The following is a 26011-nucleotide window of genomic DNA, read 5'->3' on the forward strand; positions in this document are numbered from 1 at the left end:
GCAGAGAGAGTGTGCTTTATTTCTTTATGTACCAGTAACTGTCTTGATAGAACCAAGCTTTCCATCTTGTTCCTCAGTTTATTATCTTAATATAGCTGGTTTAGACCAATACTAAGCTTTGAAACCATTTAGATCAGTTTAGACTACTTAAGGTGATAAATTGCAGACAATGAGAAAATTCACCATCTTCTTCCCCCATCCTCTTACACAGAGTTCTTGCCTGGGCTGGGCTGCAGGATGCAGTCTGCTAGGGTTTTATTAGGTATGCCTGACTGAGGAATGTAAGTGTCACTGCAGCTCTCTAAGTACATCCACCTCTCCCATTCCCAGCCAATAGTATGGACAGAGTAGATATCAAGAAATGGCATTGCATCAAAATTAGCTTTTTCCGATTTGCATTAAGGCTTTTGGGGAGAGGGAGAGAGACTTGAGAAAGTTTTATAAATTAGTATTGAGTGTTTAAGTATGAGTTACTTTAGGAAAAAATATTTTTCACTATTTTATTTTTTTTTCAGGCGAAGAAAAAGTTTCTATGTTACTTTAATCTGAAACAGAACTTCTTTTAGCTATTCAGAAAAGAAACCACCAGTCACAATGAAAGAGCCTTGAGGTGCCAACTGTACCAGTACATCAATCGAGTCACACTAAAAATACTTCAGTAATGGCCAGCTTCTGCTTTTTTTCCTCTCAAACCCTGTATTTAACTTTGTTCTTCAGTTAGGAACATTTCCCGTTTTCCATTTCCCCCTATTCCACCAGTTCTTTCGAAGATTAGGAAACATTACAGAACTTAACTGCAAACGCCATCTTCGTAGGGCATTAAACCATTAAGCAATTAATTTTTTCTAATTTGCATAAGGCTCATCTTAGTGAATCACAGACTATTTTCTTACGACTTTGAAAACAGACACTTTGAAAACATTCCTCATCGCGCTGCAGGTGAAGCCGACGCACATTTTGCTTTGAAATCACTAAGTGTGTTTACCTCCCACATTTCCCGGCAGCGCCCCGGTCACCGGTGATAACTCCGTTTTACTACAAAGCTTCTGCCAACTTCCTCGTGTCCCAGCGTCTCCCAGTCCCCCCCCCAACGCCACTGCGGGAAGCGGCTCATCCCACCGCTCCATTCCCGCACGAGCCTCCGCGCGGTGCCGCTCCCGGAGGAGACCGCGAGCGGTCCAGCCCTACCTGAACTTCTCCCCGGCCGGCACTGTCAGCCTGTTGAGCTTGTCCATGATCCTGCTCGCTGCCCTCGCCGGGACGCGCTGCCCCCGGCCCGGCACCTGCCGGCGCGGCCGCTCCCGGTGCCAGGCAGGGCACGGCAGAGCCGGGCACGGCTCCTCCCGGTGCCGGCTCGGAGCGCGGCGGAGCCTCCGCCGGGTCAGACCGCGGCCGTGCCGCGCTGCCGGAGCCTCTCCCCGTCCGGCCCGCGGGCACCGGCGGAGGAGGGACCCGCTGCTCGGCCCGGCCCCGCCGCCCGCCCCCGCCCCGCCCGGGGCGCGCACAGGTGGCTGCGGAGCCGGGAGCCGAGGTGGAGCCTTTGGAAATGGGAGCACGAGGTCTCGCTAAGCCGCCCCTCCCTTTGGAGCTGTCGGAGCGGCTCCGGGACGCGCCGGCTCGGCCGCCAGCAGGTGAGGCAGCGCGGGCGGCCCGGCTGCAGCGGGTCGAGGCAGATGAGCCCAGCGGGCCGTGGCGGGGCCGGGACCCGCATCAGTCACCTGCCCAGCCCCAGGTGACTTCGCTGGCTGCGGGGAGAGATGCGGGTCTCCCTCACCTCCCCGCTCCTCCACACTTGTGGTGAAGGTGTATCAGGTGGGAACATGCTGCCGTGGAAACTTTCCCAGAGGTTCTCCAGCAAAAGCTAGACAAAACTATCAGCTGATCCCCGGTCTTTTGAATGTAACTAAAGAAAAAAAAATTTTCACCCTGTTTCTTAAACTAAGACAGGAGGAAACTGTGATCCTTCCAGGGACACAGGGCAAGGCTATTCCCACCCAAAAATGCAGGCAGCTGACTGTATTTTATGGCTCTGATATCTCTGAGATTTGTTGCTTAGTTTTGAGCTCAACCATTTTTTTCTCTTTAAAGATGACCTTTGGAGGCAGCTGGTTGCTTCTGAGGGGCAATGTAAGCAGTTATTCACATTCTGCCTTTATCCCAGAGGGCTGATTAATTTGAATTCTGTGCCTTTGGAGTATGGTTCTTGTTGCTCCCCTTCTGTATCTTTGGCCTGTCCACAGCTTAGTTTATAAACTAAGGCTGCTCTAGGTCGGAAACCTACTAGTTCTTTTTAAAAAAAAGGTACATACACCTGCATTATGTTAATATGTTTGATAAGTACAATATGTTTTTGAGGACACACAGAGTTATTTCTTGGGGAGATTCTCATTGCCACTTGGGCTAAGTTTTCATGTGGAATTCTCCTCCCCAGATTGTACTGACTGCATTTTTTTTTCTTGTAAAACTATAGTAGCAAAATAAACTTTCTTGGTTAGTGCAGATGACTCTGGGGAGATAGCCTGCTATGAGATTTGTGTCTTTGATAACAGTATCACTCTGATCTTGGCATGGCTCTGAGCTTTCAACAGGGAAATCACTTGATATTTGAATACAGTGTTTTTCTGGGGTGGACCCACAGTGTACAAATTGCCCTTTTTGGGGTATCTTATAAGGAATAATATAATAATGTTGAATGTCATTCAATACACAAAACTTTGGAATTCCACCTTGCATTATATGTAGTTGTGAACTGGACAACTTTGGAATTTTTCTCCCTAAAAGTTATTTTGAAAATTCAATTAATTTTGAATTAGTTAAAATTAATGCTCTGACAATATGAAGAAGTAGATATTAATAAATTTCTCTGTCACTTTCCCTTTTGCTTATATAATATTCCCACTTATCTGAACACATACCAGAATAAAAGATTTGCTCAGTAGGCTCATGCAGTGATTTCTCTTGCACAACAACTGCCTCTTGCCTGGCTGTCGCAGAAATCCCAGGCTGTTTCCCTTTGACATCTTTGGTGGCAGCCTGTCATTTGCACTGCTGGGCTGGTTTCGCCTTGCTTCTTCCTGACTCAACAGAAGTTACAGGTCTAGTTTTAATGCTCTGCAGTGCCCAGTGCAGAGGCTTTCACACCTGTCCTCACAGCTCTGTCACCTCACTGCTCCTGGGAAGGGGCTACTGCTGATGCCTTGTGGTCAGGGCAGTCCCTGAGTCCCGTGAGCTCAGGGCTTGGTGACAGTGTGACTCACACAGGATCTCTCACCCCTGTGATCTGCTGGCCCCTGTGTTTGTGTAGCTATGCAGTGACATGGACTGGGGAAGGAGTCCACTACAAACAATCCAGCAAAAAGTCACAGAAAAAGGGTTTTTAACTGCACCAGTTCCTTGATTTGGTTTGGTGCGCAGATGTTTGTGAGGGTGCAGAAGAACAGGGTGAGTGACTGCTTGCACTAGTACTGCTGCCAAGAAGTTACTCCTAATGAAGTCTTCATTGCACAGGAGTTGTTCATGAGATTTTGTGGCACCTGCTATGGGGCCTGTCCACTGGTCATACCTCAGCCTGTTTGCTTCTTCCATTTTTCCATCCACATGCATGGCCCTAGATGCAGCTGTGCTTCACTTTAGTACCTACAAGGAGTTTGTAGCCAAAAAAAGCCCAAACCCTTTCCTACTATTCCACCGGGGCTTGTTTTTACATGTCTGGAAAACAGTACAAGGGAAGGAGGTAAATTTTTGTCCTCAGAGCCTTAGCACACTGAATACTCACACAGGGTATATCTTACTTCCTTTACTTCCCCACTCCTACGGAGACACAATGGCACTGGGAATTTTTCTCGGGAAAAAGAATCTTGGTCTAGAAGTAACAGAAGTTGCTGCTACCAAGTGATATGGCCTAGCATGCAGAATATGGGCAAAGAATAAATAATAGAAACATTGGGACTGGAAAAGACCTCTAAGATTGAGTCAAACCATTAACCTAGAACCACTGTGTTGCACCAAGCCAAATTCCCAAGTGCCACATCCACCAGCCTTTTGAACCCTCCCAGGGATGGTGATTCCGTCATTTCTCTGAGAAGCCTATTCCAATGTCTGACCACCCTTTCAGTGAAGAAATTTCTCCTAATAGCTAATCTAAACCTCCCCTGGCACAACTTTAGACTATTTCCTAGTCCTCCTCAAAAAAATACATCTAGGACCCAGTATCTCACATTTATATTAAACCTGAGGCATCTGAGAGAGTGGATTCTCCTGGCCACCTTGGAATATACTGTTCCTGGGAAACCAAAGGAGAGTCAAGCGCAGATGAAGTCCTGAAATTAGGAGAAGGAAGCCACCCTACCCCAAATGTCAAACAAAGCCTTTCTTGTTACAGTGAAATTCCTCCTCTTCCTCATTTTAAGTGTGTACGTGCATCAAAAATGTCTGGATCTAAACAGCACAGCCTCACCAGAAAATGCTTACAGCCTGCTTAGCTCTTTCTGGTCTGCCTGCAAGTCAGTCTGTGTGGCCATCTGTCCTGGTGCTGAGAAGGCTTGGTTGGGTGCAACAAGATAGGAAAACTACTAGAGAAAAACCTTCAATAAAGAAGAACAAAGCCAAGTCCCTCCAAACAGCCCTAGACCTCTTCTTTTTGCCCTGCAGGTGTTTTCAGAGTCTGAACTCCTGGCCCATTTTTGGACTGATCCTGTCTGTGGTCAAGTGGGCTTCTGCACAGCCCATATGGACAGGAAGACGCTGCAGTGTGCAGCTGGCAAAGGTGGCCCTGCCGACCTGCACCACGGGCGGGGTTAGTGAGCAGCAGGAGTTTCTCCATTCCTCCAACATTACTCATCACCCAAAAAGGGTGTCTCTGGGGGCCCAGGCTGGAGGGGTGACGAGGACCTGACTAACCCCCACTGCAGGAAACACCCTGCCTTCCTCCTCAGGACACCCTGGGAGTGCCTGGAGGCGGTGGCAAATTTGAGCCTTGCAGCAAACATAATGTCATGCTATTTTTGTAGTTGTAAGTTGTAACCCCAGCAACTGTCCCTCTGACATAATATGCTCATTGGATAAAGACAAAGAGGAACTGGGATTTGTTTTACCACGTGAGTGGCATCTTGACCATAGTGATGGTTAGCATGAAACTCTCCTTCCCAGCCACAAGGGCCATTTTAGGTAGATGGGCATTTGTTTTGAGGGATGCCTGTGTCACCACTGTGCTCCCTGGTGCATCTGGGCCCAATGGGAATTGTGCTACTACCTGCTGAGACATGGCCTGGAAGCCTGTGCCAAACTGCACTTCCCAGCTGAGGGACAAGGCCCAGGAGTTTGGGGCATAGTGGTGTCTCAGAAGAATCTTGAAGTGTTTTGCAGAGCTGTTCCCACAGTACTGGTCCTCTGGAGCAACATTATCAAAGCCCTCTACCTAAATGGTATTTTTGTATCTGATGTTTTAAGAACTCACATCTACTCAGAATGCCACTTTTGTGATTATGTACATAGCCACTAGCTTTATTTTCCTGTATATGGCTACAAAAGATAGACGATGAATTCCTGGCACTATTACCTAATACAGGTAGTGCAGGGTTTACCAGTAAATTCACTTGGCAGGATGGTTTACAGAACATGCATCCATTTCTATTCTAAATTTTTGATGCTCAAAATGCCATTGTAATTTTGGAAAAGGCTTTCTAAATGTCACTGACTGTTGCAACATGATTTCCTCATCGCTGCATGTGTTGTGCCTCAGTCTGGGTTTGTCTCTCTGATCCTTTCCCAGTATGACTGTGTAACTCTCCATTTATGCTTATAAATAAAAAAGATTTTTAAAAGCAACTTCTTTATCTTGCATGTTCAGAAACAAACCCTATTTTTTAACCCCTCTGTTATTTTCTGATGTTTATTTTCCACTGGCTCATTCCTGCCACATACTACCTCTGGCGGCGTGTTCTGGGTTCTATTTAAGAGCTGTTGAGGCCGTTGAGACCATTGAGGCATGGTCAAAACCAGACTCAGTGAAACAAACTCTGTCCTAGACTGTGAGTATCCCACCTTCATTTGATCAAAATTTGCTGTGAATTGCCAGGTATTTCCTGTTTACTCAGGGCTCCAGTTCTCTATATCCTATTGTTAAGATAATTTTTGGTTTGACTTTGAATTTCTGGGTAGGTAGAAAACTCCTTTAGCACAGAAACAAGGGATCAGATGACTTGTCTGAAGCATTTTAGTTCTTGGTAAGTGGTGTCCCTAGATCAGAACAAGCATCTTCATATAGAGCCAATTGTAGAGAAACAAGTAGGCAAAATACAGAGTTTGACTGCTATCACTGACAAGACTGGTGTTTTTTCTGGCCCGGAGGTTTCTCTCTGACTCCTTTGATGACTGCCTTTTCTTATTTCCACTGAAATTAATGCTCTCTAGTTTAATACCTTCTAGTACATGCTTTATATGATGATTTTTGGTTTGTCTGGTGTTCCTGCTGAAGCTACTAGTGTTAAATGTAATATATCAGCTGTGTATAAGTTCCTTTTAGATTCGTAAGTTTTGATGCTAACACCTTTTTATGGAGACCATTCATGCCATTGTCTTAATGTGGATTACAGATTGACTGTTTAGTGTAGGAAACCTACAACCTGTTTGAGTTCCTGATCTGGGTTGGAGGCCAAAGCTGCATCCTGACTGCATGGTGGGGTGAGGCTTAGTGATGCCACAGCATCTACCCATAAACTCCTCTGGATGGCAAGAAACCCTTGGAATGTGCCCCAGGTAGGAGCTGTGGCACACAGGAGAGATGGACAATCAAGCTGCAGGAAAGAGTGTGAGAAGTGCAAGCCAGGGTATAGGTACAGCCTTGGCTCTCAGTTGCCATTTCTGAACTTCTGGGATTTCACACAGTTGTAATAAAACACAGAGAATCACAAACTGTGTCATATAGCATAAACATCTAGCAATGAGAAGGAAAATAAAAAGAACTGCAAATGGATTAGTTTAAAACATCAATTTACAGTAAATCTCTTTAATGTTTATTTTTATTTTTAATGCTTTGAGGAGACAGTGCTGCATCAAAGGATCTCAATGAACTATGCATGACTATTTCAAGAGGAAGCTCTTTTTTACAGATTATATTAATGCTCATAGGTACAGTCTAGTGCCTTCAATGCATATAAAACAGACGAGAAACCTGTTTTGAAGTAAGCAATTGCTTGATAACCAGGTTTCAATTTTATTCATCACATGACCATATAAGATGTACTTTTTCTCTCAGTCATGGTAGAAAAACCATTTCTTAACCCATTTTCTATTAACAAAGTTTTGTCTCCAACATTAATAGAGGTGATTGGGCCAAATTTTTTTCTTAGAAGTACTCAGGAGTCAAGGATACAACTGTTCTTTATAGGAAAGAATTCATCAAGAGAATTTCATGTACTACCTGTCTTGCCAAGTAATAGTGTGGTTTTGATTTTGACTTTCCTTCTTTTGGGGAATGTGGGGAGTCACAAGATGTTGCACATTTTGCTCTTTAAAAGACAGCTTTGTGAGCTTTTGTGTGACTTTTCCTTCAGGAAATCCTGACAATAGAGCGGCAGTGTAACCTCTCCTGAGCAATATGTAAAATGATTGAAAATTCACTTCAGAATATCTGTGTGATTTTACTGTCTTGAGGTGATGGTATTTCACCTAGCTCAGAGGTGCTTCACCCTGCCTATATCTACATGCTGTCTTTAATCTCTCTCTGACTGATAATTGCTTCAAAGAGAGTATTTATTCATATGTAGAAGTCTCTATTTAAAATATGCATCTACTGCTTGAGCTCTGATTTTGTACTACTACTGGAATAGCACTAAAGGGAGAGTTCCAACCATGGAAGCAGTGTAATGTGAATGTGAATGTAACTGTTCAGTAGCAGGAATTTGGCTTGATCAGTCTGCCTTCACATGAAAGTCAGGAAATGATTGCCACAGTTCTGTTTTTCAAGACTTTAGAGGTTTAGTGAAAATAGCCCAAATTGGTACCATCTACATCTGAATCAGAAAACAGCCCAAATTCAAACCTCCTGAATCTGAACTGGAATTTGTAGTCATGTAGCAGGCTCAAATTTTTCCTGACAGAATCTGCTATTTGAAAGTATTTTGTATGTATTTGATTTCTTCTGCTTTCAGAATATCCGTAGGAAGATGTGGCAGCAATAAGCTGTAGCAGTGAAGAGTGTAGGGGAAACAGGGTTAGCAGTAGACTGTCACATGCTGCCTCTGAGGGTTTGTGCTTGATCATATGGATCTGAATGCAAATTTGTGGTACTTTATACCAGGCCAGAAAAGCACTCAAATTCTATTGTTTAAAACTATGTCAATTTAGACATAGTTCTTTTCCCCCTCAATGTCTATTTTCGTTGATACACTGCTTACTTAACTTGCTATTCAGTGTCCCATAGCTGGTTTTTGGAAATCATGAGTTTATGGAACACCATTTCTCACTATATTCTCTGTATTTGCTACTTACTGCCTGCTACAAACAGGTGAAACAGTACTGCTTCTTGTTTAAAGTAATACATCACCGTTTTTTCTAACTGATCTATTTCAATGGATTTTTTCCTTTTCCAGGATTCATATAAGCTGTTTTAAATTAGAGAACTCTATTTGTACAGGGAAAGTTACATATGGGCATTTAGTTGTGTCTTAACAAATGAGAGGAGGGTGCGTTTCTGTCTCAAGTATTTTTAAATAATACTGATTTTTCAGAAGTTGTAGTCTCCTCACTGTGGGTCAAGTGGCTCAATGCCATAGTGTTGATTTTAGAAGACTCCTATCAACTGCCCTAGAAATCTTAAAACTTTTATCCTTTATCACTTTATATACTAAATGGCATTTTCAAAGTTGTTTGTATAGTAATAGTAGTAGGAGATGCATTTGAAAAAGAAAAAAAAAGCAACACTAAATTTAATTGAATGGGATTTGGGTTTGTCATTAGGCTCACTGAAGGAAACAGGTCACACATGTAGGTATGTACTGCAGGGTAGGAAAAGATGTGAAAACAGTAAATTTAGTAGGATTTTCTCATGAAGTGTCTTCTGAGCAAACACATTTTAGCACCTGCTGAGAAAATGTGTTTTATTTCTCTGGGGACTGTGTAAAAAGCTGCACTTCTGCTTTTCAGTTTTACTGTCATCTGTTCCACGTGCATCCAGAAACACAAAATTTGGTCCTACAGACACACTAATTGTTTAATGTTAAGCTCAGAGTATTTGAGGTCAGATTGCCTCAGAGGTAGTGACCTGTGTTGGAGCCAACTGACAGCTACAGTGACTCTTAGGAACAGTGCTGCTGTTTCTGCTGCAAATCTGACACCCTTCCATCGTTGAGTGCCTGCAATGGAGATAATCCTAACTGGCCAGCCTAATCTGGATCCTAACCGTGGAAGGGAGGGTGTAGGGAGAGGGGTTTCTTTGCAGACTGGGAGTCAGATTGTTTCTGACTCTTCTCCAGAGCTTGTACACCCTGCTCTCCTTTCCTGCTCACCCCTTGTTGCAACAGGATTAAATTGGACAAGTTTGCTTTCCTGTCCATCCTCCTGTTTGGGGTGTGGATCTACCCGAAGGCTACCCAGGAGGCCTTTGTGGGAGTGCTTAGGAGCTTGGGTTACTGGGCCCTGACTTTGAGGATGACACTTGCACAGGGCAGAGGGGAGAAACAGTGGTTTGTGTCCTTCCTTTCAGTGTGTGCCTACCAAGCACTGGTCAGCATTCAGGCACAGGTAGTGAATGGTCTCAATATCTTTGTCTCCCCACTGACAAAATCGCTCACACAGACAAAAGGCTGCACAAAAAATGAAAAGGATGTCTTGAAATAAGATTATATAGTGCTGTTACACATATCACAATGCCTTCAGTATATATATGTATATAATAATATAATTATAATTATAATTATATAATATATGTAATATAATTTTATATATTCTAGTTTGGAACATTTATTGCTGTAGTACAGCATTTAAAAGAGTTACTTCATAACTTGGGGTCATATAAGCCTGCATCTTTCTACCCTCAGAGTATATTGGGAGAAAAAATTCTACATTTAGTATCAAACACTGGATTTCAGAATAACTGTTTCTACATTTTTTGTTGTTATTGTTGTCATCCCTTTAGATTTAAAGTAAAAAATAAACTCAGAAGTGAAAGTAGAAAGAAAATGTCATAGGAGTCTACATGTAAAGAAACACATATATGTAAACTTGAATGTCCATTATGCTGCATTGTATTATTTATAAACAAGTATCACTTTTCTTTTTATATTATTCTAATAGAGAGCAAAAAGGTCTCAGCACTGAGGAAATTACAATCTAAAATATTTTGTGATTAAAAATGTTTCTGACTGCTAGTTTAGAAATAATATACATGAATGACAGCTGTACAAGATATTTAATTTCTGGTCATTAGTGGATTGTACCAACAGCTGCAGCATGGACTTTGGTACTTGAACCTTTCTCTGTATTGTAGAGATCTGCCTGGGGTTATGTCATACATTTGAAGCAGACCTGTTTGTTATTGCCATAATGATGTTGAGTCAGGACTAAAAAGACTGATGAGCTAGATTGCTGTGTACTGTTTGTAATTTGAAACTGTTGACAAGGTATATATTATTTGTATAGCTTTTGCTATAAAATGTTCATAATATTTAGCAAATAGGAAGACAATAGTGATACAATAGAGTCTTTCAGGGAGAAATTATTGGTTTTCAAGGTATCTTTTCTGTAGGGGTTGTGATTTCTTTCAAGCTTAACCTTTCCTCGAGGTCTGTTAACTTTCATCATTCTGTTACAGGAGAATTTCTTCTTTTGTGAAAAAAAACTCCTCAAAGCATCATGAACTCCTAAAAAAGATTTCAATTATTATTCCCATTCTTGGTAGAACTGATACCACCAACACTTTCCTGAATCAAAGTTCATAGTGTAATTTCATTTGTTTCAGCATTTCCCATTGGGTTGTTGTACCAGCTCAATGAGTGACGTACTGTTCATACACGTGTCTGCAGGCACCCACCCCTTGCTTGTTCTTTTCTTCCTCAGGTGTGTGATGCAGACTAATGTCACAAACATCACATGAGACAGACCTTTGATCTGACCCAGAATTGCTTAAGTAAGCTGATACTTAAGAACGCCAGAGTAGAAGGAAATGCCATAAAAGAGATGCAACATTTTGAGCTTGGTTTAGAATGACTTCCAAGCCTGCCCAGGTGTCTGGTGGAGCTGTGCTGTGGGGCTGCATTTCAAAGTGTTCGTGCATTGGTTGTGAATGAACAACACGTCAAATGCGTTCTTCAGGAAGTGGGGCTTTCCCAGAAACTGTTGTTCCATCCTGTGGACTCAGCAAGGTACATGACAGGTATAGATGTATAAAAACGTCATCTTTAAGGGCGTTGGTCTATGATCTGCAATTAGCTACATTTGTTATTTTTCAGTGTTTTCTTAGAGCTGCCTTTTTATTATTTTTTTTTTAGGTAAAAGCCAATAGAATACCAACGTGTTAGAGGTGTACCACACATGTTTAGTACTGCTTTTGGTTAAAAGCTGAAATTGTTGAAATATTGGTTTATCTGTAATTTTCAATACATCCCTGGAAAGGGATTATCTAGCAGAGAATACCTGTAAGACTATACATGTGAATCATATGTCTATTTCTTTAAAAAGAAAAAGTAATGATGGGAAATAATTTACTTAAAATTTTTTTTTCAGAATGTATTTAAATTTATATATTTGTGGGCTATATGCGAACATTATTTGTACAAGTAATATAAAAGGATATGTACCAGTAATACAAAAGCTGGTAGTTCATGCTGACATTTCAAGCAATACAAAGAATTCTTTTTCTTCTGTGTTCTTGAAGTGTAATATCTATTCATTGAAGCAAAAGTATGGATATGTCTTATATTCCCGTGTATTCCTTCAGAATATTATTGCTTGAGCCATAGGAATCAGATGAGGAAGTTATATACTGACAAAGGTAATTAATTATATCAGCCAGATCAGTGATTTAGAGAAGGATCTGCTTATGCTTATGAAATGTATGGTAAGGTAAATTAACTGAAATAATAACATATTTTTAGGTTATTGGCTGTATTCTGAGTGATTTGCAAAATAATAAAAAGCCATGAAACTGAGAAGTGAGGAACTAAATAGGAGAAATGGCAAAGCTGTGGTAGCAGGTGTCTGGGGAAACTGAAGTGCCAGAATTGTGAAGAAGAAACCGAGACCTGGTGCTTTGCCAAGGATATCATTGGAGAGTACCTAAAATGTACAATGGCAGTGGGTGGAGAAGAATGAAAAACAGGAAAGCTACTATAAGAACTGGAAAATATATAAAATCTCTTCTTTTTTCCTCTAAGAACTCTTGGCTATTAGGAACAGAAGGAGATTGTCAGGGTTTGAAAAATTGGGCATGGCTTGTGGAAGAATAAAAATGAAATACTTTTTGAGACATATTAGGTAATACTGTTCCATTATAATTTTTAGCAGCAGTCTCAGTCCAGACCAGGATGGCTTTGGGCAAGGAGACTGACCTGTCTACCTACTCTGGAGAATGTCCTTTCATCTCTCTGTCCTCCAAGGGATTGATAAAATAACCTGTGAGATGTGGTCTGAGTAGTCCTAAACTGTAGCACCCTGCAGGGAAGCTGCTGTTAGCGTGGAAGGAGACTGGCCATGGTATGGCCTGAATTCAGAGCATATCTGAATTTTACCTCTAAGAATTATAAACAAACATCAGGATTGTAAAGTCAAAGTGTGTTTACACTGTGGGGTGGAGCAGTGTTAGAATGGTGACAACTGAGCAGTCTCTGAAACACGATGTAGCAGAGCTGCACCTTGAGACAAGATGCTTCTGGGTCATGTGCAGCGTCCAGTAAAGCAGCTTTCTTGCTTCTGGCAGCTGAGCAGCTCCTGTGCTTGCTGATAGCTGCTCAGTTCCTATACTGTACCAGTGCAAGTGTACAGGTGTTCTGAAGCACTGAAAATGAGAGAAAGCTAGCATGAAGGTTGCTTGTGACTCATGATCTCATAAATATGTACATTATGATACTGTCTGTATTTAAGTAGTTACAGGTGATCTACCCAGAGAGGCTCTGTGATGCCCTGAATCATGTGTTGACAAGTGTTAATCCCATCTGCATGTAGTTATGCACAAGTACTGTCATGTCAGTGTCAGTGCTGTTGCTAAAGTACTTCTACGTTCCTCACATTGGTGTTACTCTTGTAAATGGCCTTTATAGGAAAGGTGCTAGTAAAAAGGTATTTATTTGCATGTGGAATGCAATTTCTGCATTTTTGGGGGGCAAATATTTGAAATATGTATTTTTGGCAAATTTATTAATTCTATGGGTTGCCACCTGTAGCTGTACTACAGGCTGTTGGGTTTCAGGTCTTGAATTCTGTTGCACAGAGGTCTGCTGTAGCATTCCTACCAAGTGCACTTTGTCTTTCGCCGGGCCAGCTGTGCTGAGCAGCCTCTTCTGAAGCTGTTTCAAGTGACTGGTTGCTACAGCCCCAACTGTCTGGCTTGCAGCTGCATCAGGCCCTCCTGCTACAGCCCCTTAACTTCTTGCAGCTCACCTTGTAACTTCTCTACTTTGCTTGTCTAGCTGACCCCATTTTTAAGCACCGCAGTTTTCATTGTTTAGTATCTTATCTCAACTTGTTGTTTTCTCATTTCTGAATTGAAGAAAGTTTAAATGATTTGGTTTAATACTTTTCTTCATTATCTTAGAAATACTGCATAGACCACCTGACATCACAGCACAAACATATGAACTAATAAATGAAGCTCCACATGCTTATACAAAAGGAAAAAGAGTTTGTTTCCACTCATTTTCACAGAGGCTAGTGTAAAGCAAGAAGAATGAAATGTCTCTTTTTCAGAGAGCATAAATATATTTTGATAACACACTGTAAATTAAATATTGTATTTCTTTCAAAAACTTAGAGGACTCTAGTTTGGACTCTTGGAGCAGTATGAGCCAAGACATCTGTTCTGTTTTTTACCTGGTGTGTACTTGAGCTGGGGCACATGTGGAATTCTGCTAAAATGAGATTATTAATTAATAGCCCTTCACACTTCCTTGCTTGAATGAGCTAGAAGTTATTTTCTTCTGGTTTTGAGTCCCAGGTGCAACACTTTCTGTCTACCGAATATGATTTTCTAAAAGGGAAGAAAAACCAGTGAATCAAAACTACAACAACCTCTTCTTTGTGGTCTGAGTACAGCCATGTAATAGAGAAAAGGAAAGAACATCAACTGACAGAGCAGAGGAAAAGAATCCTGTCCAGCCATATGATGGTAGTGAAGAACGGGTTTGTGATTTCGGCAACAGTTTCCACTTCTGGTCCTGCTTCTGGCTTTGTGTAGAAACATATGCAGGTCATTTGGATATGTGTCCTAAAAAGGTGACCCGTTTCTTTGATTTTTGGTACTCTGTGACTGATATTCTATTGTCATTTAGGCTGGTCTAGATTACTTACAAAAATAAATGTTTCTACTTTCGCTGAAACATAGCGAGATGAAGCTGATTGTTACAGTCCCTCCAGCTGGACCAGTATAGGCTTTGTTCTCAGAGGATGATCCACCCTTCCTCTTCAAAGAAGGTTAATTGATATCTAGTATTATTTAGCACTAGTCTGTCACACTGTTATCAAAAAGTATCTGTGATGTATCTTGCTTAACGTCTATAAAAATGAGCATATTATTTTCCAATATTAAAGAAACTCTTAGACTGTTACCTCTGCCCCACCCCCTCAAATGACATTCCATACATGGCTGAGCATGGTAGGGTACCATGAAAAATGATTGGGCAAGGTTGACTAAATCTGTAATTTTCTAATTTGGAAATGGTCCTGAACATGCTAATGTTGATGTGTAATGGAAAATCATAGGGCTGAAGAAGAGGAGACTCTGGAGATAATTCTAGTACTGATATATATGTTATATATACAGACATAAGCCAGCTAAGACAGCAACCTCTGTGCCTCTGTCTGTGTTTTCCTGACTGGGATAGGGAGGACAAAATGTGCCAAGGAAGGAAGATAGCTTGAAACTGGTTTTTGTTGCAGCATCAAGGGTGTTGGGAAGATAATTCAGGATTTTCTCCAGCATCTTCATACCCTATCAGTTCTTTGGTGACCTCCAGATAATATCAACTGGTATTTCATCTGTTTGAGAATGGGATTGTTTTCAGTAAGAAAGGACAAAATTAATTTCTTTCATTGGAGTTTATGGATGCAACTTCAATGAAAATGGGAAAAACCCTCCAACTCTGACAATGTATCTGTAACCCTGAGGCATGCATCATAATTGCAATAATGCTAATTCAGTCTAACAGTGGTATGTGTATAAGGAAAACCTTTTGTTGCATATTCTTTCTGTTCAGCCCAGCAGCAGGATTCTAGTCCACAGAACCACAGGAACTAAAATACTGCCAAGTTAGTTCCTACTTTAACCACACCTGCAATACTTTAGCGTTGTAACATCTGAAGTGCTACCGTTGCTATTTGAAAAGTAGTAAGACCTCAGGAAGTATCTGGATGTCAGGACTTGATCAGAGAATACAAACTTGTATATTTTGTGTATTTTTGTATATTTTCAACTTTTGAGAGAACTGTATTGCTACTATTTCTAGTATCTTTTTCAAAGACTGAATGCTGTTTTATTTACAATCTCCAGTGACTTCCAATGATTCTCGGTGTCTGTTTTCTCTCTATAGGCTCTGCCAAATTACACCTTTATTTTTATAAGAAATATAGGCTTGCAGTCAGTTATTTCCTGTCAACTTTATTTAGTAGCTTTATACAATTGCAGTTGAAGAAATTGTGTGGTGAGAAAGGCTACTGAAATAGTTGTGTTCACTTAAAATATTTTTCATTTAAAATTTTAAGGGATGCTGCAAGGCAGGTAAGACACTTCCCTGTGTACTGCATCTCTGAGATGTCTTAATTGTGACCTATAATCAGATGGTGGGCTGACAGGAGGCAAGTCACTCAGATCTGAAAGCCGTACTGCACAGGACTGAATAAAATGTGCTGTACATTGCTCTTCAGCTGAACATCCCAACAGCTTGAATGGCTTCTGTGTTGGGTTTGGGGTTTTATCCCACCTAGAACACCGCTAATGTAATTTCACCTTGTGTCTCCCTGTCCAGTTCAGAAAGATCATTTGAAAAGGTCTTCTGTGTGGTTACAGTCGAAGGAGAATGTGGTGTACAGAAACAGTTTCTCCCTTTTACATTTTCCTTTGTGAATTACTTTCAATATAAACTGATGACTAAAATATAAATTCACTGTTTATCTATGGAAAATATCAAGTGTTATTGGTGCTTAATAGTTAACGGCATATTTTGCCAAGATAGACTGTCATAAATTTTTGGCACTTTTCAAAATTATGGGAAAGCTTGGTTAGAATATTGAATTGAATTTCCTTAGTACTAGGAAAAATGCCCAGTTATAGGTTTATAGTATTGGAATGTGTCTGTCTGTGTTTGCCTGGCTAAGTACTTGTTTTGACATGGGAACTGAGATGGGGAAGGTGTTATGATTAAACTGTGACTTCAGGTTCAAATACATGTGGTTTATGGTGGTGCCACAAGGCTTTTAATGCTGTGATCTTTCCATTCTTTCATTGCTAAGCTTTGGCAAAACACTTCAAAAATTATTTCAAAACACTAGTTTTGCTTGTCATTAGGTCCAAGATGACACAGGGAATAGTCTAGTTACAAGAGCAGCAGTGAACTTCTGAGAACTTGGAACACAATATACTCCTTTCCTCCTTCTCAAGTAACTGTGTCATTGCAAAAGTCTTGATGGCTCATGGCTGAATGGAAGAGACACTGCTGCAATGCAAGTGTCTGTTGCCCCCTTTCTGCTGTAAAAGGAGGCAAGGTGGTGTTGCTTTGCTGAGAAAATATTTCCTATATCCTCCTGTGAACAGGAGAATATCCAGAATTCATTCTAATCAGTGGGAAATGGCTGCCTCTGTAGATATTTGATGCCTGGGTAGACTTTTGTCATAGCTTTTCTTTGCTAAAAATGAGTAAATAATTTATAAAAATGTGATTTGAAGTAAAATTCAGATACTTTTTTATTCTCTTTTGGAATGTATATAGCTACCAAGGAAGCTTCCTGTAGACACTAGAGTTATGTAGTGAAAATCTCTTTTGGTCTCTCTTCAGTATAATTTTTTATTGGGAGGTCCCACTGTATGAAGAGGTATCTTCTGATTTTGCAGCCCTGGCCTTTTACAGTTTTGGGAAGAAGTGGACATTTTTCAGTGCCATTTAGGCTACATCAAGAACTAAGGAAAGCAAGGAACTAAATCTACATATTAGACATGAAACATTCAGCCTGAGTCAGCTCTGGCATTTAAAGGATATAGTGTAGTAGAAAACCATTATGGTATATACCAAGGAGGGGAGAAAACCATCCCTACTTGCTAAGTATTGGGAAAGAAGTCATCTACAACCTTTGCTTTTTCAGCTTGGAGCTTTTATGAAATCCAAGTTTAGTGATTATTGGACACCGTAATTACAAAAGATTTTGCCATAGGAACTTCTGACCCAGCTACAAAGGAGCTAAGAGGTGATCCAGGCCTTTGCATCTGGTGTTTGAGGAACTTGTCCCTGTATTTAAATGCTGATGTCTGTGACAAACTGAAAAGTGAATTTTCCACATTAGGTTGTTTACCTTCATAATGAAGAAGTAAAAGAAAATAATAAGAGTGGAGGGGGGAGAAAAAAAAAGGTGTTAATGTGTAACATTTCTAGTTCTTGCAGTTTGAATTAATGCAAGTGCAGACATCTCAAGTGGCACACCTCAACATTACAAAGGTAACAGCTCTCACAATTGAGAATTTATTCATACGTCTCAGGAAAAGGCATTGCCTATCCTTGGAAGGCAAGGATGGACCATTTCAGTTTGGAGTTATTAAAAATTATGAACAAATGAAAAACAAATGTTAGAAACGAATCTAGAAATGAATCTTGATTACAAAATACTTACTTGGTTTAAGATTGTACTATACTGCATATACTATAAATTCCTGGTAAAATAAATAGCTTTTTTCACAGAAGCGAAAATTGGTAGATGTTTATTTCAAGTAAAGGAGATCAAATGCTGCCCACACCACAATTAAACAGAGCTTGTAATTATGTGTTCCTCAACACAGCTCACTTATTATCCAGGATCTTCCATAACTGCACGTTGCTATATACAAATGGTAAACTCAAGACTTGACACCTCATACCTGATTTGCAAATGAAGGTTTCTCATTTACCTAGCAACCTGACACAGCCAGAACAGGCTTTTGAATTTGCACATGTGATAGAAAGCACTGATTTTGTGATGAAAGATTACAATCCTGATTTTGGAAAACAGTCCCCAGAGCTCCTGAGCTGAGAGCAAAATTTATTTTGAGTTTGATCTGGGATGAATTTCTAATCACATTAGCTATAAAGGCAGCCTTTTAATTTCACGGTCCCTGGGAAGATGGAACTTTAGTAATGCTGAAAGCATTGTGAAACAGCTTCTGCATAAACATCTGATACTGTAAGTCTTGGACTATCTACAGTGAAGTGATGGGGCTGTAATTAAATTTCTTTCTTTGGAAGGTGTGCTTCTGAATTATGGATGTTTATAATTGAGTTATAGCTTATGTGCCAGTTTTTCCTGAATACAGTTGTAAATACCAATCTTATTTGCACTGCTTATTAAAATATTAAGTAAAGACAGCAAGGCAGTATGTTTGGCAGTATGTTTGGATTTAAGTTCCAGTATTCTGATATATCTGTGGCATGAGGTTGATTTTGTTATCTGCACTCTCTTAAGAGAATGCTCTGGAATGTAATGTGATGTTCTTCCTGGCATAAATTTTAACAATGAATAAATGAGCCCATGACTGTAGTCAGTGAGATGTTTGAAACTTCTCTGATGGGAAGTATATGGAAAGTGAAGTTGGACTGGCATTCTTGAAAGTGAACTTTTTCAGTCTTTTGGGTGTATCAACTGAATCTGCTGTGTGGAGTGAAAAATACAATGGTGCTTTTGCAGGAGGAAGGGCTTTAAGCACAGCTCAAGATTTCAACATGATTTCAGGACTGCTGAAAACATTGTGAGAGCAGTTGGTTGCACAACCTCAGCAGCCAGCTCCAGAGAGGGTTTGGACTAGAGACTCGGAACTCCACTGTCCTGTGTTTGAAAGCAGCACCTCTCTTCTGTTATTGTTTTGTCAAGTGGGGAAAGAAATATTTGATTATTGCATTTCACGAGTAGGATAGAACACTGGTAGAGACTGCTCCTTGATAGTTCACTACAAAGATTTAGCAGCTGCTTAGAAGCAATCGAGGTAGACCTGTGGCTTTAAGTGTTGATGGGAACTAGTTTATATCAGGCTGTCATTAGCCTGTCAAAGCCAACACTGACTGAAAAAACGAAATATGGTAAGAGATATCATGAAAAGTGTAGTGCAAAAAAAGTTTACTTCAGAGTAGCAAAACAGAATTACTATGATAAACTCTTCCCAGGTAAGCCATTTTGTCTCTTTTGCCCTCATAATCTCTTCCTGCTTAGAGAACTGGTTTAGTACTGAATAGATGGAAAAGAGCCTTGCATTAAATTAGTTGGAGGTATTTGGTGCAGAGGTCGGGGAAGCTTACCCATGGATGGCTACTAACTGCTCCTGGTATATCTGAGATGTCCTTGCAGAATAACTGTTTATTTCCCAGAGCATTTATAGCCTTGTAGACTCAAAATCTAACAGAAAATAAGAATGCCAAGTGTTGCACTAGCGAGAACTAGAATGGTAAAGGCGAAGAGCTTTTGCTGGTGGCATGCCAGAGAACCTGGCTTCTGTCTAATGAAGCCTCATGAAGAAACTTTATTAAGGCAGAGACCTGAAGCACTGGCCACAGCCAAGAGAAACACAAGATTTTAGTCTCACCTTGTCTTGCAATTACTCTTTTTCTGTTTATCTATCCTTAGTGTTTTGGTCCATTGGGAATTATCTGCTGAATGAACAGGCTTTAACAGGCCAGTACATGTGGCTTAGGTGGATCAATATAGACCTTCTCCTGTTAAACTGTTTGAGTGCTACAAACTCAGGCAATTTTTGTAACAGCAAGTAGAATGATGTAAGAACACATTTTAGAGTGAAAGTGGGTACTAGGGATGTGACATCCACACCGTGCATTTAAGGAATTTTAATACTTTGGACAACAGAATTCATATGGTAGAACACCTTAGTTATTCCGATACACAGTTTGAGAATCCAAAGCTTGAATGCCCTCATCAGTGGGGAACCCTTGGCCTCAGTTCAGTAGATTTCTGTTTGCCTCAATATTGTAGTAGATCAGATTCATGTATATCGCAGAAACAGAGGACATATCCTTGGTTAACTTTATATTAACTCTCTCTACATTTTCTCTCAAAATGATGTCCCGTTAGACTTAACTGCTTTGCAAGAATGTCCTCTGATATTTTCTTTATTTATCTAGCTAATTATTAAATTAAACCCAGAATAATATTTACCTATGTGCTCATCAAATTCCTATCAATAGGAATAGGAATTTAATGGGTAAAAATCCCTTCAAGTTCATCCAGTTTCTTACCAATAGAGTGGAATTCAGAAAGCAATTTATAAATATATACAATGTTTTCCCAGCTAGCAGGCGAGAGGGGAAGATACATGGAATAATAACAACCATTATGTGAAGAACAGCAAGATCCTCTGTATTAATCTGAAGTCTTCTTGGTTTCAATGGCTCATAGAGAAAATTCCCTAATATTATTTCTGTGTAGTACTACAATAGAAATAATATTATGAACATTATGGATATCCTTCTAAATGAACTTAATCTGTCACAAAAACCATTAAGGCATTTCCCAACTGTTATATCTGTATTTGCTTATACAGTACTGTATTTAAATTCTATTCAAATTACTTTCAAGGTAGCATTTTGTTAAACTGATCACTTAAATTGATCCTTAAGCAGCAGATGAACCAGTTCCGAAGATACACTATACAAGCAAAGAACTTTTGTATTCTGGAATAAGCTGAACTTGTACTTTTCCTAATATAAGATTGTCCCTATATGTTCTGAGGAAGAATATCACACAGCAGCAGATCATGTCATCTGATCTGAACCACAGCTCTTGTAAACATTCCAGGATCCTAATCCTGAGGAAGTTCCACCCACATCAGTTAGTGCTGTTCACGTGAGCAGGTGGTTTCAGTTCTCATTTTTCCTAATTTATTAAAAGAGAAACGACAGAGTACAACAGTGTAGTAGTCATTCAGTGGAGAAGCAGAAAATAATGAGAAACTTACGGCTGGTGCATTATTTTGAATCGGCTCAGCTCATAGTCTGATATATTCTGAAAAGACAGAAAATAGGTTTTATATTTTAAATAAAGGTTATTTTAATTAGGAGCAACCCATGACATTTTTAAGAGTGAACTAAGCAAAGACCTGAAAAAACAGGTTTTTAGTTTTGTAGCTACATACTTGTCTCATCTTGGTTAATGCTTAACTTTTTGTTACTGGCCTGTTGCAACATTTCTAAAAAGCTGGTAGCTCACACTACGTTGTTAAACTGGAATTTTACTGGGCATGTGGCAGATTAAATTAGGCTGGTTAATGAATCATTCAAAAAGTGATAAGCAAGCCATTTAATATGGTCTCTCCAGCACAGAATTTCTTTGGGTTTCTTTTACTGAAATCAGCAGATTATTTTAACAATGGCTGAGTGGAAGATACTTTAACAATGGTTGGGATATTATTAACTCCATGTTTGGTCTGATCTTGTGCTAAAGTTCTACATGACTTCTCAACTCGTGAAAAGCTGGCAATGAAAAAGGAAAAGAATTTGTGGTGTGCCACCTTGACACATACAGTGCCCATTCTAGTGCTGCACAAGCTAGTCCAGGTACTGAAAACAGTTTCACCAAATGATTTCAAAAGGTTGTGTAGCTCTTTAGACCTTTATCAAGGAGTCCATGCACTGCTTTTGATGTTCAAGCTAGTGTGCAGCTTGCGTTCAAGTCAGAGTTTTAAGCTAATCTAAGTAAACCTTTTTTTCTATCTATGGATTTTCCTGTAGCGCAAAATTTCCAGTAAGGTCTCTGGGTTGTACCCAGACCGAGTGTGGGATTGCATGGTTTCTGTCCAGAAACCTGCCAATGCTAAAATGCCCTCTTTGTCAGCATTGATTTCAGCAGATAGGTCAGGCTGAAAACACGTCTATTTAATAGATGCAATTCTAACCCCCCGTCTATTTTGTGTCAGGAAGAGGAAATTAATTTGCCTATTTCCTGAGACTTCCTTGGCACACCTAACAGTGGATGTGAAATCTTTGAAACAGATACTTTCCAGTGAAGTCCGTGATACTGACTTCACTGTGGTATGATTGATGTTTGCCCAGGTCTATCTGTTTTTCTGAATAACACCCCAGCCATAAGTCCCAAACCAAACTATTTTATCTCTTCTCTCACCATCTCACCAGCATGATAGATGTGTTTGTATCAGCCATAGAAATGGAGACACTAATAAAAAGTGTATGAGAGGAGATCAAGTGGAGAACGTGTAAGTTCTCAGAGAAAACATTTCCTCAGTCCATATTTAAATTCCCGTGAATCTCTGCATTTCTTTGACGTATTTGTTGTGAAAATATGCCATTTCAGACAGTTGAGAACCCCCTACATTTAATACTTAGCCTGTAATTATACTGTAACAAAAAAGCAGCTGCATATCTACTTGTAGACGGTATGGTAATTAGCAGATGATCTAGCAGATCTAGAAATCACCAAATTCCTGGGGAAATTTAAAACAGTATTGAGCCATCTGATTGCCATACAGGCCCATCTGGGCTTGTTCAAACATCAGCTGAAGTGATGACTCACCAAATTGCCTCTGCATATCAATGACCAGCAGTATTAGGGCCATTTCCTCCCCTACTCATGCACCTTTTAAATAAGAGGAGAAGGAGGAGGCAGCTATGCTTTTTGTTGTAAGGATTTGATTCTTGCTCATTCTCTTTTCTTTGCAAAACAGATTATTTAAACGTTTACTTGTGTGTATTGAGATTGTCAGAGTGTAATTGCTTGGTAATTTCAGACAAATAGCTTGTGTAATTCTCTCTGTCCTTCCAAGATGATGTTTGCTGGAACTGCACTGCCTAAGCACACTTGCATTTCCATACAGGCAAGTGCCGTGTGTACGGTCAGATCAAGCACTTTTTAAACTACCAATGGAGCTTGGTAGTGAAGGAAGCAATGGATCTAAGCAATTCCTATATTGGTGAATGTTTTATAGAGGGAGTTTTAACTTTATTCCTTTTTTTTTTGAAATGCACTACTGATTAAAACAAAGAGCTGCTGCTGCTTTTTTGCAACAGAATTCTGGCCTTAGGAAAGAGTATGAAAATATCTTGCAAGATCAACACTTTTGAAATGGTAGCTTCTGTAGGAAGTTGACTAATGCTTCCAGGTTTTAATTATCCATTGCTTCTGTTGTTGCTTATGATATACGTTGTTAGTGATTCATGTTGGCATGAATGGAATAAGTTGCAAATGAATATCTGTGATAAAGAAGAAGTTAAAGTAGTTTCTTTCCTGGAGGGATTTGAGTTGCCAAATATACAATAAGGAACTAAAGGGACAGATTGGGGTGTTTATTTGTTTTATGTTTATAGTTTCATATTAGAGTGCAATTTGGAAAGCATATAAAAATTATGTTCCCTTTTAACCTGCTATTGATTTCCTCATTTCTACCGGCTGCTTCATTCATCTGACATCAACTTTCTCAGTAGCTCACTTTTTGAACTCAGTAGCTGAGTAACCAAAATTCTTAGCTTGCAGATCAAGCCAACCAGCATTGTGGAGGGGGAAAAAGGCGGTAATGGTGCAAATGTCTGAAGTGTGTCTTTTGCTCCTTTACTTGCAGAAGCACTACTTGGACCTATGGCCTATCCTGCCATAGCTGCTTGCCAGCATGGGTGCTGACAAAAGGGACACCTTACATCAAAAGCAGAGAGAAGGTAAGTTTCTGTACAATCTGGAGCTGCAGACCTATGAGTATGTTTTGTGTATTTTTGTTTGGAGAAGTTTAAACTGGCTCATGCACATGGACTGTGCAGTACATTCAGAGTGATCTGGCACGTCTGAGGTGCTCTGGTTCTGCGCATGTGCTTGCAGGCAATTAGTATGTGTGCATGTGGCTTACATGCCTTGACTGGGTGGGTCTTGGGGCATTTTGCACTCTTGGGGACGTGTAGAGGATGGCTGGGAGGTGGCTAAGGGATAGTGAGCATGCAAGTGGAGTCCTAGTAGAGGAAGCTAAGTGTGGTAGGAAGACAAGGGGAGTGGAATAATACGTTGTAACAATACAGAGCATATATGGCACCTTTGCCTGCCCCAGGTGTAGCACTTCTCTGTGAAAGGCTCCTAAGTCATAAGTGTTGCTGTCAGAAGTCACGGGACCTCATGTGTTTTGGCCTCTGCATTTACTTTGGATTTTTTTACCATGTTTTCACAGTTCCTAGCTGAGGTTGTGCTAAGGGATGTTTTTAATGGAGTTGTTGCCTCAAAAAAGTTTTCAGATGTCTTTGAAAAGGCTGTTGATACAGTTGATTGCATGATACAGTCTTTTCAACTATATTTTTAAGTTCATAGAAGCACATCTTTCCCCTTCCTTACTTTCCAGCCCTGCTGCTACGTAACCACCTGTGTAAGATGGTAATGGCTGCAGGTGCAAATAATACCTTGAACAACCCAGGAGAGCTATGAAGCATCTGTAGGATTTTAAAAGGTCAGATTTTGATGTGAATGAGAATGAGGGGATTCCTTTGACATTATGGTAAACAAACATAACTGTGTTGCTAGATAAGCTGTCAATCTCTGGACAGTAAAGCTGCATGTAAGGTGACAGTCTTGTCATTGCCTTCCAACAATGCAGAGTTGTGTTCTGTAGCTGTCTGTTCTTATCATGAGTGACTTTAGAAATGTTTGCTGCGAAATGAGTTTGTTGGTTTTTGTGTATGTATAAGTACACTTGAATGTAATAATGCATTATGAGTTTGACTTCCTCCTAATTTTCTTCTTCTTTTGAGGGGGGGAGGGGAGGGACATTTACTTGACATAAAGCAATTCCATTCTGGTATGCTAAAGTAAATGCATGATACAGAGCTTCTGTATTCAGTATGACCAAGTTTATGTTAAGACTAGTTTATGAAAACTGTTTGGTATTGACAAAAAGACTACAGCTATATTTTTCACTTCTGAGAGACAGAAATTTGGAGTGTAAATAAAAATTATCTCAATTTAGGCAATCGATATAAATAAAAATATGCAAAATCATAGAAGTGTAATAAGCCACGTTAATTATATCCTTTATTAACTGGCATAGCAGCCTATCTGTAATTAGTCAGAGAAGATAGGACAGTTCTTAGTAAAAATGTCCTTATGGAATATAAAATATCTTTGTAGAATAAAAGTAAGATTTCAGTGCTGGCCTCTAGAAATGCAACCTGAGCTGCAGGCTTTTGACAACAGTACACGGCAAAAACTGTCAGAGTGTCTCAGACTGAGTAAATCATGGAATAAATGCATAGTGGAAAATGTTAGGTCTTTTTTTCTTGAATAAAGGAGAACTGTGCTGTGAGAGGTGGCGGGGGCTGGAGAGAAGAAGGTAAATAAAATGTGCAATCCTTAAAATAAAGGTCAATCAAGGAAGATTGACGTAATAGATGTTTCTATTGTGAACGGAGAATTACTATTTTTAAGGTATTGGTCTATTTTAAAGTGTGTAAAACTGACATCTAGTGGTAGCAAGAGCACTTTGTGTGCAAAGTGACTTTTATAGTAAGACCAGTTTTCATAGCAGATTAACAGGTTGTAACTATATTACATACTAAAATTGCAATTTCCTGTACTTTAGCTCAGCACAGAGCAATTAAAACTAAATCTTATTAATAACACACCTCTGTAATGCAAGGTG

At 40.0% G+C, this 26011-nt stretch overlaps 1 protein-coding gene across 5 annotated transcripts in view; it reads right to left on the reverse strand.

The window, feature by feature from the left end:
• Nucleotides 1-26011, reverse strand: part of BLNK (B cell linker) — a 101664-nt gene that overhangs the window by 46852 nt on the left and 28801 nt on the right. For 3 of the 5 annotated variants that reach the window (XM_027647813.1, XM_027647814.1, XM_027647812.1), the window contains exon 3: nt 21347-21393. In XM_027647813.1, the coding sequence (XP_027503614.1) occupies nt 21347-21393 (47 nt within the window). Of the gene's footprint in view, nt 1-1188; nt 1361-21346; nt 21394-26011 lie in introns of those variants that run through there. The other 2 variants (XM_027647816.1, XM_027647815.1) reach the window with 1 other exon arrangement.

This window comes from Corapipo altera, unplaced genomic scaffold (assembly GCF_003945725.1).
Source record: "Corapipo altera isolate COAL_440 unplaced genomic scaffold, ASM394572v1 56, whole genome shotgun sequence".
Lineage (NCBI taxonomy): Eukaryota > Metazoa > Chordata > Aves > Passeriformes > Pipridae > Corapipo > Corapipo altera.